This window comes from Neopsephotus bourkii, unplaced genomic scaffold, assembly GCF_033783945.1.
Source record: "Neopsephotus bourkii isolate Nb327-2 ecotype Australia unplaced genomic scaffold, CSIRO-AGI_Nbou_v1 NB_933, whole genome shotgun sequence".
In the NCBI taxonomy this organism is placed as follows: domain Eukaryota; kingdom Metazoa; phylum Chordata; class Aves; order Psittaciformes; family Psittacidae; genus Neopsephotus; species Neopsephotus bourkii.
The window spans coordinates 150,536-170,671 of record NW_026901427.1 but is presented as its reverse complement, the minus strand read 5'-3'; the positions used below and the strand labels follow the sequence as shown (position 1 = coordinate 170,671).

Here is a 20,136-nt window from a genome sequence, read left to right as displayed (position 1 = left end):
TTCAGTGACCTTGGCCTGAGATGGAGTTTGTAACAAAACATGGAAACAGGCATACCTCCCCTGCTTTCGCTTTTCAAGCCTAACCCCTGTGCAGTTGAAGTGTAACTGCCATGAGAGCTATCGCATCAAGGTGTTTGTGTTCACAGCTGGAAGTTTCTGTAAACCTGCACCAAATCAGCTCTGCTTTGAAAAGAAGAAAGGAAAGAAGAAAAAAGGAAAACCCAGGGAGGGAAATAAGAATTTGAATATCGAGTAGCCAAAGAGAAAAAACCAACCACAGCAGACAGCAGCTGCTGAAAGCACATTTGTAGCAACCTGAGATTCAGCTAGGAAAGTTGTCAATAAAATGCTAAGTGCAAGTACAGAAGAAAACAAAAGGATGGCTCTGATCGTGGACCTCTGGACGGGGTGGTGATTTTCTTAGTGTCCATTATTTCTTCCTGTGATAAAACAGAAAGGAGACTCATTAAATGCTTGCTTCTTTCCTCAGGGAGACAGCAGTGAAAACCATGGGAGAGTTGATGGTCTGCACCGTCTGCTCTCCACTTGCCACAATGCAGCTGTTCAGAGGAGCTCAAGCCCAGTGAGGGAAGCCATCCACAACTGGCTATAGAAGGAGATCAGGTTCCTGCCCCTGTGAGGAGCAGGAAAGGCCAGGGACTGAAGCAAGACATAAGGGACACTGAGATAATTGGCCCTTCCACACAACTAGCATTGCAGACTGGATCAAGACTTGCCAGAAGCCATGTATGTCTGCGTCCCTCACAGCTTGCAATCTGCCCTAGTAAATTTATTACTGTGCTATGAACAACACACTGAAGTACAACATCAGCCTTCAGATATTCACCATCCCTCGTTCCCAGACACTGGAAACATGTTCTACATGGCTAGATTCCACTTGGGCAAATTGAGATAATCTTTAGCATCTGCATTTCCTTTCTTCAACAATTCCATTTCATGAATGTTTCATTTCCTTTCAAGTCTCAAATCCAGTAGATTTTACTAATTTTTCCTCCACAGACTCTGCCACTTTCAAAGGAAAGCCAGGAGTAATTTTAACTCTTGGATGCTATAACCTCTGTCCATAGTTTTTTCTGCAGGATAGCATTTGAAAGGCTTTTGCTCCAGAAAACTTTCCTTCCATTTTACAGTGCTTTTGCCTAACTATGGGGCCTCATGGGGCAGTTTTACTGATTGCTGTGGATTGTTACTTAGCAGTCAAGGGAAAATGTATATATAACATTTTGGAGAAATGCTCAGATTTGGGAGTGATTTTATGTTGACTCATGCAGGACTTGACTGTGTGAGTACTGATTTCCTTCTATGAAGACGTCAGAAGAGAACTGGCAACAGAAACAGACGTACATTTCAATTGCTAGCATTGCTAAGTGTAGTTTTGGAGGCATGCAGAAGTTACAATTATCTCCCCTTTTCAGGCAGGTTGGCTTTGGCTGCACAGGTTCCCTGTGTCTGTTGCAGCTGCCTTTAGCCCCACAGCAAAGAGAATGTAGACATGGTCACAAACATGCTTTGTAAAAGCAAAGTGGAATCAAGCTATTTACAGAACACTGATTTGGAGCTATTAATAACAAACCCACAAAACCTCAATTTTTAAAATAAATATTAGCTTCATGACACAAGGGGGAAACCCACTCTGCAATGTCAGCTATAAATCCTGACAGCATCCTTATCCTTTAACAGCCTTTTTTGCTCACTTGTCTGTCAAATTCAAATACCTGAAAAGGATCAGATATTTGGAAGAAGAATTGAACACTAACCACTGTTGGTGACAGAGCAAATTGGAAATATCACCAACATTTTAACAGAACTGTATGGTTAGGAGCACCTTGTAGTTCTACCCCTACTGGAGACTTCATGAAGGCAACCTTGATAGCAGTAATTAGTAGCTGAATTAATGAATACACATTTCCAGTGAAGTCATGGTAGCTGTCAAACTGAGTTTGGGAGAGTCAAGATTTTAACCAACCACAATGTTACATCATGAACCATGATGTACTTTGAAAGTAATAATAACAATAACAAAACCTCTCATTTTTGCTCCTTTCTGAAACCACAGAAAGGCTGTACCAAAATAACTTCTTAATCTTAAGAAATTCTGATTTGTGTTCCTATGTCAGCTTCACTTTATTTTCTCTTGATTCACTCAGTGTAAAATCTTGATGTGAATTCTGGATTTAACTAAGAAGCTGAGCACAACAACAAGGGATGTAGGGTGGGAAATGCACTGTGAATCAGAGCAGGACACAGGCATGTTCTCTTTCTGCCATAAATATGCAGCTTTGGGTCCTGTATAGGTATGCTTAATCTGTCCCCAGCACCTCTGCTGTTTAACAGTGGTATGTACTGTCACAGAAGCAGTACTTTTATAAACACATGAAGAATCTTGAAGTTTCCTGACAATCGACTCATTTGCACATACACATGAGAAAATGATGTTCAGATAGGAAGTCATCAAAATACTATGTTTTCCTGTTTACATAGCAGAGCCAATACTTACAGCTTGAAAAGTTTATTATAGTCCTGGTTTCAACTAAAATATTCTTACTAATATAAAAATTACCAACGATTCATATGCACTGAGCACCTAAGATTTTCTGTTCCAAGGTAAGAATACTCAGCTCATGAAACAGAAGGTTTCAACAACGGCTGAACAGAGAATATGACATCATGGGGACTGTTAAGAGTCCCCATGAAGAGTTAAACTGCTCTAACTAGTTTGAACTGGTTATTTAATTGAGCTAGAAAGCCTCAGAACAGAAATTTTGGAAAGATAAGCAGATTAGATAACTGATTTGTTGCTAGTGATCAAGGCCCATTGATGTTGCTTCCTACGCTCAGAGGCAGTGAGTGGGGGGGCTTCCTGCACAAGTAGGGTTTTGTCAGACACCAGTGAGGCAAAGATAGCTCCCAGCAGCTGTTCCATTTAGGTTCATCCCTTTCTTCATGTATTAACAAATAGTTGTAGGAGTAACATTTTTTTATATACCATTCAAAAATTGCTTTTTAGTTTAGTTGCTACTTGAATGTAGAAGGACAGTCATTATTAAGCTATGAACCATAATATCTGTTGCTCATTTCCCCCCCTTTTGATCACCACAGGTAAACAAGAGTGTTATAGTTATTTGCATTATTTATGCAAATTCCAAAAACTGCGGGACTAATACGCAAACTGAAAATTCTTAATCCAAAATCTAAATTAAGTTTATGAATCACAGTCACATTACCATATCTTTGGATGAGTCTGAGAATGCCTGGCAAAGATGAAAGGGGATGAGGTGGTTTTTTTAATTATTTGAAAATAATATTTCAGTAACTATGTATAGGGATGGATTTGACAACTCTGCTAATGATGTTTGTCATGCCATTTACTCTGAAAGCCTTTCATCCCCTGTAATGCTGCAAAAACCTAGTGTCTTCAAATCAGCTGTGAGAATTTACTACATCTGAAAAGATAGTATGTGACAGTTATTTCAGATGACAAGCCCCAGCTGATTACATTAATTAAAGCTCATCTCTTCAATCGAGTTTCCCACCTTTGAAGAGATACAGAAATTCGTGTTATCATGTTTTGTTCCCTGTCCTCATGTAAACTCGCTACCTAATAGCCTGGGGGTTTTGTGTAAAAATAAACGAATGTTCTGAAAAATAAAAGAAAATAAAATCGATCAGTGTAGCTTTTTTATTTACCTTAAAGGTGTACTAGTGGTTCATTTAGTTGTGGGTGTGATGTGACACTTTTGCCTATGGTTTATGTGCTAGAACTGTTTTATCTAATGAGCCACTAGCATGCAGGCAACCTGTTGCTGGTTGTACATGCTGGGAATGAATGATTGTGGTCTGCATGTTTCTCGTATATCAGCACTCTACGGTTACTTAATCACTAAAGAGAAATCTCTGCCTTTTGAAGAACTTTCAGTTCTCAGGTGAAAACGGAAAAACCTAATGCTTGGCAATATGCTAAGTTCTTCTCCCCTTCCCTTCCCTTCCCTTCCCTTCCCTTCCCTTCCCTTCCCTTCCCTTCCCTTCCCTTCCCTTCCCTTCCCTTCCCTTCCCTTCCCTTCCCTTCCCTTCCCTTCCCTTCCCTTCCCTTCCCTTCCCTTCCCTTCCCTTCCCTGTGTGAGCTACGCTTACTAGGTATTCATATTCTAATGTATGTTCCTTTACTGATTACCATCCATCTAATAATAAAATACTACCAGAATAAGATATGGTACCTCACAGCTGCAGCTTAACTTCACTAATTCCCTAAAAATACTTTCGATGCTGACACATACAAGTCTTTAAACATAAATGCTGCACTGTGAGATCAATATCCTTATCATTTCACTGCAGAAAACATCTGGCATTCTTTACATAAAGGTAAATTATTTAGTGTGCAAAAACTTTTATGTCTGTGATAGAAATGGACAAAACTTTGAAAGGCTTCCCAGAAATCTGCCTGACCTCTGTACTGTGTATGCTATACTTGTCTGAGCTAAAAGCATTTTTGAGAGCCAGCTCCATTAGTACACCATCATAACAATGGTATCTTAAAATCTCTGGTATAATATTCTTCAAAATACTGTGCAACTTCTGTCAAACCAATCTAATTCAACTTGATATAGTGTAAGACTTTGCAAACACATGTTATGTGAGATTGAGTTGCATTTCTAAATATACAGCAGGTGAGTGCCTTTGTTCAGTTCTGGTACCAAGAATGACTTCAGGGCCTTGGGGTGACTGGTTCAGGGCTCGGGAGCCCAAGTAGTGTTCTCATCCCTCCTGCCAGTCACAATCAATGACAATGGTTACCTCAGAAGAACCTCACTAATTCTTGGCTTCCTCACTGTTGTCAGTGTCAGAATTTTGGGATTTTGATCATGGGTCAGTCTACATGGCCCCAGGCCTGCTGGCAGCAGATGGGGTATGACTGTCCCAAAAAGGGAAAAGCATTCTAGCCCAGGAGCTAGCAGGTCTTACAGAAAGGGCCTTAACCTAGGTTTAAACGAGGAAGGGGATAACACCAGGCTCGCTAGATATGAGCCACAGGGTAGTGTGCACTGTTGGAGTCCATTACCACAGGGCAACTTAAATGCATCTATGCCAGTGCCAACAGCATGTGCAACAAACAGGACGAGCTGGAAGCCCTTGTACAGCAGTGAAATCGTGACATGATCATCATCACAGAAATGTGGTGGAATGATTTGCATGATTGAAGTGCTGCAATGAATGGCTACAGGCTCTTCAGAAATCATAGGCAAAGAAAAAGAGGTGGTGGTGCACTGTATGTCAGGAAGTGCATCAGCTGCCTCGAACTCAACATTGTGAGTGGTAAGGCTGAATGTTTGTGGGTAAAGATCAGAGGGAATGCCAACCAAGCAGATATCCTAGTAAGAGTCTGTGATAGACCACCCAGCCAGGATGAAGATACAGATGAAGTGCTCTTCAAACAACTCAGACAAGTTTGACTCTTTCCCTTGCTCTCGTGAGTGACTTCAAACTACCAGAAGTCTGCTGAAAGTACAACAGCAGAGAAGAAACAATCCAGGAGGTTCTTGGAGGGTGTGGAAGATAACTTCCTGACCCAGCTGGTGAGTGAGCCAACTAGGGGACATGCCTGGCTATATTTGCTCTTCCAGAGAAGGACTGGTGAGTACTGTTATAATTGGAGACCATCTTGGGCAAAGTGATCACAAAACGAGTGAATTTTCAGTCCTTGGAGAAGTCAGGAAGAAGGTAAGCAAAACCTCCACCTTAGACCTCCAAAAGGTCACTGGTCACTGCCATAAATGAAAATAAAAAATACTTTTACAAACACATTATCCATAAAAGAAAGGCCAAAGAGGACCCCCATCCTCTGCTAGATATTAAGGGAAACCTACTGACCTTTCTATAAAAAAGGGCAGGAAGGAACCCCAGAAACTACAGGCCTGTCAAAATCAGTGCTGGGGACGGTCATGGAGCAGATGATCCCAACTGAGACAACACAGCACATGTCGGAAAACAGGGGGATCAGGCCCAGTCAGCATGGGTTCATGAAGGGCAGGTCCTGCTTGACTAACCTGATCTCCTTCTACAATACGGTGACCTGCCTGGTTGGTGGGGGAAAAGCTGTGGACATGGTGTATTTGGATTTAAGCAAAGCATTTGACACTCTCTCCCACAGCACTCTCCTGAAGAAACTGGCTGCTTGTGGCCTGGATAGTAGGATTCTTCACTGGCTTGAAAACTGGCTGGATGGTTGAGACCAAATGGTGGTGGTGAATGGTGTCAAATTCAGTTGGCAACCAATCGCTAGTGGTGCGTCTCAGGGGTCGTTGTTAGGGCCAGTGTTGTTTAATATCTTTAGTGGTGATCTGGATGAAGAGATCAAGTGCACCTTCATTAAGTTTGCAGATGAGTGTAGGAAGGCTCTGAAGAAAGATCATAGAATCATAGAATAGTTAGGGTTGGAAAGGACCTTAAGATCATCAAGTTCCAACCCCCCTGCCACGGGCAGGAACACCTCACACTAAACCATGACACCCAAGGCTTCGTCCAACCTGGCCTTGAACACTGCCAGGGATGGAGCATTCACAACTTCCCTGGGCAACCTATTCCAGTGCCTCACCACCCTAACAGGAAACAATTTCTTCCCTATATCCAATCTAAACTTCCCCTGTTTAACTCTGAACCCATTACCCCTTGTCCTATCACTACAGTCCCTACCAAACAGTCCCTCCCCAGCATCCCTATAGTCCCCCTTCAGATACTGGAATGCTGCTATGAGGTCTCCACTCAGCCTTCTCTTCTCCAGCCTGAACAGCCCCAACTTTCTCAGCCTGTCTTCATATGGGAGGTGCTCCTGTCCCCTGATCATCCTCGTGGCCTCCTCTGGACTTGTTCCAACAGATTCATGTCCTTTTTATGTTGAGGACACCAGAACTGCACGCAGTACTCCAAGTGAGGTCTCACAAGAGCAGAGTAGAGGGGCAGGATCACCTCCTTCGACCTGCTGGTCACACTCCTTTTGATGCAGCCCAGGATACGGTTGGCTTTCTGGGCTGCAAGCACACTGAAGCCAGCTCATGTTCATTTTCTCATTGACCCCATGTCCTTCTCCACAGGGCTGCTCTGAATCTCTTCTCTGCCCAACCTGTAGCTGTGCCTGGAATTGCTCCAACCCAGGTGCAGGACCTTGCACTTGGCATGGTTAGACTTCACAAGGTTGTCATTAGCCCACCTCACAAGCATGTCAAGGTCCCTCTGGATGGCATTCCTTCCCTCCAGCGTATCAACTGAACCACACAGCTTGGTGTCATCGGCAAATTTGCTGAGGGTGCACTCAATCCCACTGTCCATGTCAGCGATGAAGATGTTGAGCAGGACCGGTCCCAATACTGATCCCTGAGGGACACCACTCGTTGCTGGTCTCCAGCTGGACATTGAGCCATTGACCACAACTCTTTGTGTGCAGCCATCCAGCCAGTTCTTTATCCACTGAGTGGTCCACCTATCAAACTGGACAGATCTGGACAGGCTGGATCCATGGCCTGTGGTCAGTGGGATGAGGTTCAACAGGGCAAAGTGCAGGCTCCTGTACCTGGGCCACAACAACCCCATGCAATGCTCCAGGCTTGGGGAAGAGTGGCTGGAAAGGTGCTCATGGAAAATGACCTGGGGGTGCTGACTGAGGGAGCTGAACATGAGCAGCTTGTACCCAAGCAGCCAATGCAGCCAACATCATCCTGGCCTGTACCAGCAATAACATGGCAGCAGGACCAGTGCAGTGATCATCCTCCTGCACTGGGCACTGGTGAGGCTGCACCTCGAATCCTGTGTTCGGTTCTGGGCCCCTCACTGCAAGAGAGACATTGAGGTGCTGGAGTGGAGCCAGATAAAGGCAGTGGAGCTGGTGGAGGGTCTGGAGCACAAGTGTGATGGGGAACAGCTGAGGGAATTGGGGGGGGGGATGTTTATCTGGAGAAAAGAAGGCTCAGGAGGTACCTTATCGCTCTCTACAACTGCCTGAAAGGAGGTTGTAGTGAGGTGGCGATCAGTCTCTTCTCCTAAGTAACAAGTGATGAAACAAGAGCAAATGGCCTCAAGCTGCACCATGGGAGGTTTAGATTGGATATTAGGAAAAATTTCTTCACAGAGAGGGTGATCAGGTATTGGAACAGGCTGCCCTTGGCAGTGGTGTAATCACTGTCCATGGAAGTGTTTAGAACTATGTAGATGAGACCCTTAGTGGCATGCTTTAGGGGTGGACATAGAATTCCTGGGGTAATGTTTGGACTTGGAGATGTTAAAGGTCTTTTCCAGACTAGCTGATTCTATGATTCTATGATCAACACTTGTCTGCAGATTAAAAAGGGCAAATGAATAAAGGAGACCAGAAAACCTGATTTCCAAGTCGTAAGTCCATTTAATAGCTTAGCCTGTTCTCCTACCCTCTTTTGAGAAGGCTTAGAGTACTTTTATATATATGTAAAACTAACACAGAGGTGAGCTTAGTGTTTTATAACTAAGCCTCCAAGATCATTGATGTGACCAAGACCAGCTGTAATACCCACTGGCAATTAATTAACTGCTTTTGCACACTAAGTAGCTTTACTTTGTGTAAAGAATGCCATGTTTTCTGCTTTGAAATGCTAAGAATATGATCTCATAGTGCAGTCATATTTATAAGCTGAAAGACTTGTATGTGTCAGCATCAAAGGTATTTATAGGGAATTAACAAAGTTAAGCTGCAGCTGCAAGATACGAAATAATCTTACTCTAGCAGTACTGCATTAATAGAGAGATATTAATGAATAAATGACCATACAGTACAACCTTAATACCCGAAATAGTACATCCCCTAAATCTTAATCAAGTCCAAGAAGAGCATAGCTGGTGTCAATAGTACATTTTAAATAGAACTGCATCCGTATTCTGCAGTGACATGGGCTTACTATTTTTCTAAGAGGGTTTTAAGTTTTATACCTTGCAATATGTTTGTTTATGTTTGTCCTTTTCTACTTTTAAACATATCAGAAAGCTTTGTTAGCAATTTATTGAGGAAACAGAAGGTGGGAGAATTGGGAATATTTAAATACCTGATTTCTAGATAGGCTTCAGAGAAGGTAAACTATAAAGTCAGTCCAAGCATCTGGGATGCTTGATTCCAGAACATGAACTCAGTAATATAGAGGAAAGGCCTCTATAGACATACGGGGAGAAACACCAGAACTTTATTTTCTTTCTCTATAAATGAAAGATTAAATCATTGTACCGAGCTTCCAAAAAGAAAAGGCTTTTCATCTTAGAATGCAAAGCATAACAAAGTCCAGGCACTGGAGCATGAAGTTATAATTGAATCTGAAGGTGCATACTTTTAAAAATGAGAGTAATTGTTAGAATAAATCGGTGTCAGATGTTCTGATCTTTCTCCCAGTCTCTTGCAATCATAAATGAACACTTTTTTAAAAACCCTCAGGAAAAATTACTAGGCTTTTTGTTGGGAACGTTAGGATGAAGTTTCTTACAATCTCCAGACGAAAACTTGGTTTACTTTGAATCAGTAACAAATAGTTCACTGATTTCAGTAGAGACAAAAGTTCACCATATGAATATAAATGCTCCAAAACAAACTGATGGTAGGAAACAATCTCTGATTTTATCTGAGTACCAGCTCTTTTTTTCTTTTTTTTTGTTTGAGTTTGTCCTCATTTTGTTCCTTACCATACCATTGTTTTTGTTGTTTGTATGTTCAGATGTGGGTAGTGGTAGAGCAGAGGAAACCTGTTTCTTACTTCTAATTCATCTGTTTCTGAGAAGCCACCCTAGCCCTTCCTTTGCTCAGCTTTGGATCTTTTAAGGAGTCTTGTATTTTAACCATTTGGGTTTATAATTGAGCATGAGAAGAATGAAGTAACAGAGATATTTTTCTCATTCTCCTCAGCATCAGATTAAAGAAACTTCAATAGTTTGCTTGGTGAAAAAACAAAACTTTGCTTTATTTTAAAGCTTATCAAGCAGCCTTATGTAATTCATGTGAGAGTTGAAAATATGCCATATACTAAGATTAAGAGGGCTCATCTAATTCAACAAATTTTAAAGTGGTAGTAGAGAAGAAAAGCCAAATAGACTGAGGTACTGAAGACATACTGCTTTTAAAGTAAAAACTAATTGTTGCTTAAAGTGTTAAGAAGAAAACCTGAAGACATTAATATTCATCGCAAAAAATAAGGAAAAACAGCTTCTGTGGATTCATTGAGATCCCACTGACAAGGAACAAAGCTGAAATCTTCTATTTGCTGCTCCTTTTGCATTTTACAGAAAAAAAAAATTTCATCCCATAAGGATATACACATGCTGAAGAATGTAGTATGAAGTTAAGCTGCTCTAGGTTTAGCCACAGCACTACAATTACCAGCCTCTGTTTGTTTTAGCCAGACTCCAGCGCCTGAACTTGCTAATTATCTTACTTGCAGCCAGCTTTGACACCTCTATATTACATTTCACTTGACAAAGAAAGATATCCTTATTGCAGAACCCTAACCACAAGACCATCGTTCTTCCCTTTTAGGCTTCCTCTGACAAACAATGTCAATGACATGCCCAGTTTTAAAAACCACTGGTTTCATTGTGTCACCATTAATCATTATGAGGCCAAAAAGGAAAACACGATGCTAAATCAATTGCAACATGTACTACCTGAACTTCAGCTGACTTAGTACTACAGAGTTTTGCTGTGTTTAATCTAGCCCTGAGTACACACAGGACTTTGAATTCCAGGTGATTTCAGCACATTCAGGTTTTTAAATACTGGCAACAATGATTTGAGTTTTGTATGTACTCTTATTTCTACTAACAAACTAAAAATGCTCAACAAACATCCTACACTGACATAATTAAATCTTATTTGACAAGAAGTAGCAACATTTCCATAAGACGAACTGTGATTAAGACCTGCTCCTAAACCTACCTTATGATAAATATAATATCTGAGAAGTTCTGCAGGAGATCAGATTATGAGTTCAACAGTTACAATGCTGTAAGGGGAAAAAAAATCAAATCGAGTGCTAGAAAAGCAGCAATTGAAGGGTAATCAGGATGTAATGAAACGTCTTCAGATGAAAATGTACTCCTGCCAATAATTACGCAAAAGACGTTTTAGCTTTCTTTTTGTATAGATATATGTGTGTATGCATACATATACACGCATATTAGAAGCAAAGCAAAGACAAACTATTATGAGAAAAAGAGAGGCAAATGAGGTCTTCGCATAAGTTGAACTATGAAGTCAGTGTGGGCGCATTCTTTGTTACTGGTACGTACTGCTGCTGCTTGTTAATTAACAGGTATGATATTCATACGCAAGACAAGTACAGGTTTTTCTCTAAGTACAGACAGGCACTTTTGCCACCTTAATGTAGCAAGGCCAAGAGCTAGAAACCTGTCAAGTCTTGAGGTACTAAGGCAAAGCTCTGCTATTCTAAAGTGAAAGGATGTCTAAGGACGTTGCTATTGAAGCCATGACAGTGAGAAATCTTGAATGTGAAAAGACTACAGAAGACAAAGGAAATGAAATTCAAAGTGTTTCGGAGAATCTTTAAATGAAGAATAGATTATTCAAAGGTCAGGAAATTCCCTTTGCTTTTACCTTTATAATATGAATGCTTCCAAACTAAATTAAGATAGTGATGCTTTATTTCTGTTTTCTTTGTTGAAACTCTATTGAATCAATTTCTGTAATGAAATGAATGGTACAGTGCATAATGCATATATGGTAAAGTCAAGGGTGAAATCTAGCACACATTTAAAAGTGACGGTGGAAGATGTCATTTCTGCTTAACAACAGTGCTACCTGGAGATAGCCAAAGTCATACTTTTTGACATCAGTAATGATTGTTACTAAAAAGTTCACTTTTTCATTCCTCTCATCATAGTGCTCATAAGATAATCAAAGACACTGCATAGCATCCATTTTCATCCTCAGGAGAGCTAGTTATTAGAAGGCATTTACTTATGCTTGTGTTGCATCAATGAAGTCAACAATTTTGCATGGTACAACTGAAAATAATAGATTTAAGATCACAGAATAATTTGGGAAGAAAGCTGCAGATGTCACCTATTTGAGCTTCTTGCTCAAGCAGTGTATGCACGAGATCAATACAGTTTGCTCAGGGCTTTATGCAATCAGAAAAAACCCTCCAGACTGCACAGCCCTGTTGGGTAACCAATTCCTCTGCGGGAGTCTTCTCACAGGGAAAAATGTTTCTCTTACACCTGTTTAAAATGGTGCCTGTTGTTGCTTTTCCTTCTGCATGCACCACAGTAAAGAATCTGACTCCTGTCTTCTTTGTAACTCTGTTGTCAGCATTGTAAAACTAGCTAGATTCTCCAAAGCCTGCTTTTCTCCAGGATGAAGAAGACCAGTTCCTTCAGTGTCTCCTCTCCTTGCGAGTACCCCAGCCTCCAACCCTCTTGGTGGCCCTGCACTGAACCCACTGCCATTGTCTTTGTGGTATTGGGAAGCCCCAAACTAGACACACATCCTAGACATAATGAGTGCTGACTGATGGAGGTTAATGACTTTTCTCAATCTACTAGCTATGTTCCTGCTAATACATGCCAAGATGCTGTCAGTCTTTGCTGCTTTTGACTTGTGTTCATCTTGATGTCCACTAAAATCCCCAGGTCCTTTTCAACAGAGATGCTTCCGAGCTGAAAACCCCCCAGTGTTTACCAGTACAGGAGTTTACCTATTTCAAAGGGGCAGCTTTTTGCACCTGTTCTCGAATTTTCAGGGATGCCCCATGATGAGATGTCAAACTGCAGAATCTTCATTACACATCATACTTAGTAATAATAATAATAGTAATAAAAATAATAAATTTCCACTGTCTAGGAAATTTTGCAGAATCAGAAATGAAATAAAATTGCTTTTCTAGTTACAAACGACCTTATTTCTTACAGAATCTATTAGAGGCAACAAAAGCAGTACCAAAGCAAGTAATCTATACTGACGAAGTGAACAATATTGCATCTTCAGAAATTTTCTGGTTGCTGTTGTTTTGATTCGTAACTATAGTACTGCAAATAAATTTGTGCAGTATGCTTGATTTTTAATTTGTAACTATCATTCTGTGCTTTGTTTGATGGCTTGGAGTACTTCTCTTTAGCAGTCTTCACACATTAAAAAAACTCAGCATATTTAAAAGGCTTTTCACAAAAAGGTTTCCTTCATTTATGAAAAATACAAAAAGAAGCTATGGCTGAACCTCATGCTCAGTAGAAATCTTGAGGTATGGACCACAGAGCAGATTGAGGAACATTTCTTGCTATTATGGTGACAATGTGACATCACATAGCCACAGTTTAAAGTGAAAAGAAAGTACTCTTTTAAACAGTGTTTTGGTTACTTGGAAGTTTTTTAATCTTTCTGCACCAGACTGCTTCCTGAGAAATGTGTCTAGAGGGATCCATTCCTGTACTTACATTCACATTCCTGAAACAGACTAGTATGGAGCCTGAATTCTTTACAGAATGAAATGCTGAGTTCAGTTTATACAGAGAGGTTTTATGTGAGCCACTGAAAATGAGGTGACATTCTAAATCAGCAGTACTTTTTGGTTTGTTTGCTTTTTTAAAGAACATTTTTTTGCAGTGATGGAATACAGTAATTTTAATTATGGTAAGAATATTGTTAATACAAACTCCATTGCATTTTTCTAATGTAATTTCTAGTGCATTTTTAAATGTTTTCAAAGGCAAGCTATCCAAGCCATTTTCTATACAGCATGTTTAAGAATACCTGAAGTAAGTGGAATTAAGAAGAAATATAACAAAAAAAGACACCATGGTGTGAAAACAGGATCAAATATGTTGCATGTAGTTGACTGAAAGCCAAACTAATTTTTCAGGTTTTGTTTTTTATTATGTATTTTTAGTGTCAAAAGTGCAGTTATTTCTTGTTTGAGTTTCCACCAAAACCTGGGGTTAAAAGAATTATCTGTCTTGATTATAAACTCTGTGATGAGGAAATTGCCACAACATCTAGCAAGTTGCTTGAACAGTTAATCCACTTTCCTGTTAAAAATCTGTATGTTACTTTGAAGCCTAAGGTTCCAGCCATTGATTCTTGTCTTTACCAAGAAAGGGGGCACGTTACATGAATTCTTGTAAAGTTATACCTGAACCTCCATTAAGTTTTCCTTTGACAAAGTAAGTGTAGATATGAAAACTGAACGTGGCATGACTGTAATTCTACTGCCAAATCTGAATGCAAATCTACTCAGCATTCTACCTTCATGAGTCAAAGGACTTTTTTTATGTCTGGAGCCTGCATTAGGCTTGGAACTCCAAGTCTATAGAGTAACTACTGTGGCAATTATACTGAAGCGGCAACTGTCAACAAAAATAAGTTGCTATATTATGTGTTGTGTTATAATATGTGTTGTGTTATATGTGTGTGTATAATATGTGTTGTGTATAATTGTGTTATGTGTTATAATATATGTTATTTGACACCTCACCATGCAATCCATTTCACTTTTTATTATTTGACATTGTTCCACAATTTGCATTTAATTTCAAACTTTATCAGTAATGATAAACTTTACATAGGTAATGATAAATGATAAAGAAAGTTCCAAGAGAGCTGGTTAATATTCAGGAATCACTTCTTCCAAGCTCAAAACCGATGCAACCCCATGGGCAATAAATCAAGCAAAGAGGGTAGGAGACCTTCATGGATGAATAAAGAACTCCTGTCAAAATTCAGACAAGCAGAAGATGTGCAGAGGAGGAAGAAGGGAAAAGGATGCTTGGGATAAATATATAGGGATGTTGTCAGCATATGCAGAAATGTGACAAGGAGACCCAGTGCCCAGTTAGAATTGTAGATGTCTAAGGATGTCAAGAACAACAAGAAAGGGTTCTTCAAATGCATTAATAAGAGGAAAATTAGGGAATAATGTGGGCCCACTATTGAATGGAGCATCTCTTACATGAGGAGGAGAGGCTGAGGGTGCTGGAACTGTTCAGCCTCAACAAGAGAAGGCTCGGGGGGATCTGACCAATGTGTGTAAGCATCTCAAGGGAGGCTGTCAAGAGGATGGGGCCAGACTCTTCTCAGTGGTGCCAGGTGATAAGAGGCAATGGGTATAAGCTGGAACACAGGAAGTTCCACCTGAACATGAAGAAGAACTTCTTTCCACTGGGGGTGAATGAGCATTGGAATAGGTTGCTCAGAGAGGTTGTGGAGTCTCCTTCACTGGGCATACACCAGGCCTGCCTGGACACAGTCCTGAGCAATATGTTCTAGGCGACACTGCTTGTGCTGGAAGGTTAGACTAGATGACCCCTGGTGGTCTCTTCCAACCTCAGCTTACCTGTGATTCTGTGGTTCTGTGATTTTATGTTCCATTCTAGGCCATAAGTAAAATATATAAACAGTGTATGTCAAAAGAGTAATACTTGAAAAACCTTACCTAAATAGCCATTTATGGTTTCCTGTAGCCAAAGCTCCCTTTTACTTCATTCAGATTTACAGATTTTAGGCGATAGCTTTTTATTTTCACATGAGGAACTCCAGCATGAAAAGTCAGAATTTAACACTCAGTAATTAAGGCTGGGTTCTGTTAAAGAAACTAAATATGGAAAAAAAAGTAAAAATGTAAAGATTTGGTAACATACAAAAGGCAGAGAACTGCATTGTAATTTTTTTTTATCTACATAGTATTTTCATTTTAGAAGAATAAAGTCAAAGTCTTGTATTAATACATACATGTAATGTTTCAAGAATATTAGAGATGAAATTCTGACCAAGTTGTACAGGCCATGGAAGAAATTATTCTGGTAATAAAGCAGATAAATTTGTATGCATCATGAAGTCTGTTGTCATAAGTAAAACAAGGATGTTGAGGTTTTAGCATGGTTTGCGGGGGCACAACAAAGTTACATCTGTTTCTAAGATAGTACTTAGCTATAATATGCCGGTGTGGTTAGCACCTCACATGTAGAGTGATGAGACACAACATTATTTGCCTGAAGTGATAAGCTCACTGAGTTCTATTCTGAGCTTCATATATCACATATAGAAGCTTTGATGTGCTACCACTAGACTACCAACTTTCCTTTCAAAATTTGACTCTAAAATCAACAAAGACACAAAACTGCTATTATTGATATCAGCAAGTTCAAAAACTCTGACAAATGTTTGTTATTTTATCATAATAGAAACCAGACTGTTTTTACAGGTAGGTCTGCTTGTTACTGTCTGTAACTATGCCAGTTCCTCTTTTTTTGTATGCTGCTATTGCTTTTTTGATACATAACTGCTTTATACATCAAGCAGGCAATCTAGAAAATTCATTAGGAACATCAGCAAATGTTATAGAAGTACTATCCTATGTCATGCATACTTGGCTACAAGGTAATAAAGATACATCAAAAATGTAAAAGTATTCTGTGCAGATAGCACTTATCATAGGGCAAAGGTTTGTAGTTCCGTATAAGTTAACTGACTTCAATAGGACTATTTGTATACTTACAGAGCAAGGTATGTTAGGGTACCTTACTGAAAAAAACAGGTGAAGGAATCTTTAAAAGCTACTGTGAAGCATAGAAAAAAGTACTCCAGAATGACAATGTTCAGCTATGAGTAGACATCCTGGAAGTATTTACTTATTAATTATATTTCTAAGCCAGTAAAACAATGTAGAATGAACCAGGTTTGTTTAAATCTTGGGCAGCTGACAGATTGCAAATTAGAAGGTATACAGTGTTCAGATAATCAGCTACCTACTTGCTATGTCCAGTCTTGAGAAAACTTTAAGCTGTAGATTAGAAGAATTGAGCACCACGGAAAACTGAGGGTATGAAACATAGCAGTGTTGAATTCCATATTCATTAATTATAAAGTGTTCTAAAATTTGTTAAGAATTTCCATAAAAAAATAGTTCCTATCATCAAATAGCCAATCATGAGCCACAAGAGAAGTTCAATAAAAATGCAAGAAAACACCAGCATCCTATTAACAAGAAAATTTCTATGAAAACTATTCAGAACAACTTCCAGGAAAGCCAGTAAGAGTCAGACTGGGTATAGAAAAAGAAACAACCATGTCAGTAATAAATAAGAAACGTGTTTGACCGAGACTCTGCTTCACCTGCCACAGAAGGCAACTGCTAGATGTACTCTTGTGCCATAGAGATTTTTAGACAAACACCTATCACCTAAATAAATCACAGAAGCTTGAAATGTGTGTCTGGACTGTATCACAGTATCACAGTATCACAGTATGTTAGAGATTGGAAGGGATCTCAAAAGATCATCTAGTCCAATCCCCCTGCCGGAGCAGGAACACCTAGATAAGGTTACACAGGAACGTGTCCAGGCGGGTTTTGAATGTCTCCAAAGAAGGAGATTCCACAACCTCCCTGGGCAGCCTGTTCCAGTGTTCCGTCACCCTCACTGAGAAGAAGTTTCTTCTCAGGTTTAAGTGGAACCTCTTGTGTTCCAATTTGTACCCATTACCCCTTGTCCTTTCATTGTTTGCCACTGAGAAGAGCCTGGCTCCATCCTCGTGACACTCCCCCTTTATATATTTATATACACTAATAAGGTCACCCCTTAATCTCCTCTTCTCCAAACTATAGAGACCCAGCTCCCTCAGTCTTTCCTCATAAGGGAGATGCTCCACTCCCTTAATCATCTTAGTTGCCCTGCGCTGGACTCTCTCCAGCAGGTCCCTGTCCTTTTTAAACTGAGGGGCCCAGAACTGGACACAATATTCCAGATGAGGTCTCACCAGGGCAGAGTAGAGGGGAAGGAGGACCTCTCTCGACCTACTAACCATCCCCCTTCTAATACACCCCAGGATGCCATTGGCCTTCTTGGCCACAAGGGCACAGTGTCGGCTCATGGTCACCCTGTCGTCCACCAGGACCCCCAGGTCCCTCTCCCCTACACTGCTCTCTAACAGGTCGTTCCCCAGCCTATACTGGAACCTGGGGTTGTTCCTGCCCAGATGCAGGACTCTACACTTTCCCTTGTTATATTTCATCAAGTTATTCCCCGCCCAGCTCTCCAGCCTGTCCAGGTCTCTCTGGATGGCAGCACAGCCTTCTGGCGTGTCGGCCACCCCTCCCAGCTTAGTGTCATCAGCAAACTTGCTGATAGTACACTCAATTCCCTCATCTAAATCGTTGATGAATATATTAAATAATACTGGTCCCAAATGGTGCTCTTGAACACACTGTGCTGGTTAAAAAGGACTTTTAATTGATTCCTGAAAACAGTTGTGTGGAACCTCACTGTAAATTCTAGTCACTTACAATATTATGTGCAGAATTAGCAGTGGAACTACAAATGTTGTAGCACCTACCTACTGCTTTGTTTGGAGGCTGCCAAACAGTAGGGGAGGTTACCAGACAGTAGCACCCTTTGCTACCCATGCCCTTGAAATGCATTTGGTGCTGCACCAGAGAAAAAGCCTGCAGGGGTTTAGTGGGTAAGAGCAGAGTTAAGCTGCAATGAAGGGTTAGATATAGAATGGTTGGCTAGCAAAATTTTTCATCTCCATGTCAACAAGCAGTCCATTTTCATGTACATAATGTCTTTTTGGTAGTTTATCCTGAACTTTGAGAAAACAGTTTTTTCATTTACTTATTTTATTAGCTATGGATTGCAACAAGTTTTTAAAAACTCATTTAATTAATGAAGAAACCTATGAATCAATAAAGTATACACATAACAAAAGGTGACCAGATATCTTAGCTCACTTAATAGAACTGGATATGCTCTATTCTTATACCAATTATTAATGAACACACTGTCAGCTTTCTTTAAATTCAGAAACTGGTTTAATTTTATTTAGAAGTATCATCAGATTATTTAATATGTACTAGCCCTATCTTTTCCTCTTAGTATTTTCTTGTTGGTTGGTTGGTTGGTTTCTAATTTAAAGTAACAGAAAATGTGTAAATTCAATGGGATTTTACTCTCACAATAATAAACAAATAATCCTTTCCCATGGAAGGGAGGACTGAAGTTGCAAGAAGCATTTCTTACAAACTTAAAAAAAAAAAACAAACAAAAAACTTTCTTAGTATTCATGAAGATCATTTCTCCATACATTGATGATGTTTTTTCCATTAGATGACTGTGCTTCTTCAGATCTTTGGAAAAAGATGTTAATATCCTATGGAAAGGAAAATGAAACATTAAAAGGTCATTTCATATTGCAGCCTATTCTACCTTAAACATTTTAATAAAAATGCCTGTCTTTCCATGGGGTGAGCCTTCTCACTAGTGACTAAATTATGGTGAAAAACTAACTTCAGTGGGGATATATCACTATAATTTATACTACCCTTAGATTACACAAGATGTCTTTCAGAAGGGCACTAAAAACAATGCTGTCACTTAGCTTAAGCACTAGGTATGTTCAGCGCACTAATGAAAACAAACATACAGTGATAATTACAGAAAGAACATCCTTCATGGCACTCATGTCATATTTCAGGCTGAACTTCAACAACACTTCAAGGAAAGGGAAATAAAAGAAAGTAAGTAATTAGCATTTGGAATAATACCCACATTTAGCTATTTTTTTGTGCAGTTCTTCATTCTTTATAATATATACTTTCATTTGTTAATTTCCAATAATTTTTTATTAGTACAATCTTCTCTATTTCCTACTTCAGCAATACTATCCATCGTGTAAGTAGGATTAACAAGGAATTTTTGATTAAAAAATAATGTGCTAAATGTTTAATATGAAGATAAATGGTATTTAAACTTTCTATCACTTTCTGGTACCTTCAGTAAATATTTTTTTCTTTATATCAGGAGCATTTCAGTAAGTACAGAGGAGCCATGTTAAAAGATAATTTTAGTAGACCTTTGATTTAGAAGGTAGTACTAACACTTACCTTTTACTCAAAGAAACACTTCAAGTTAAGGAGGCCATTTTCAGCACATTGAGTCAGAAAAAGGAGTTTCAATTCCGGTTTGACAAAAGTAAATGCTAGCAAATGGAGCCTTCAGCAAGTTCATTATCAGTACTTATCATTACCACACAAAGCAGATGAGGATCTAAGTTTAAACTGTAGTACTTCTGACATGATAGAATGTTAACTATATTATGAGGCTTCTAATAAA

The 20,136-nt window shown here is 39.6% G+C and overlaps 1 protein-coding gene across 8 annotated transcripts in view; it reads right to left on the bottom strand.

The window, feature by feature from the left end:
• Positions 1 to 15,183: 15,183 nt before the first annotated feature.
• The window catches only part of SPEF2 (sperm flagellar 2), an 88,676-nt gene continuing 83,723 nt past the window's right edge, over positions 15,184 to 20,136 (bottom strand). For 3 of the 8 annotated variants that reach the window (XM_061357947.1, XM_061357948.1, XM_061357949.1), the window contains exon 38: positions 18,467 to 19,174. In XM_061357947.1, coding sequence (XP_061213931.1) covers positions 19,079 to 19,174 — 96 coding nt within the window. In that variant the 3' untranslated portion in view covers positions 18,467 to 19,078. Of the gene's footprint in view, positions 15,609 to 18,464; positions 19,175 to 20,136 lie in introns of those variants that run through there. The other 5 variants (XM_061357954.1, XM_061357951.1, XM_061357953.1 and 2 more) reach the window with 4 other exon arrangements.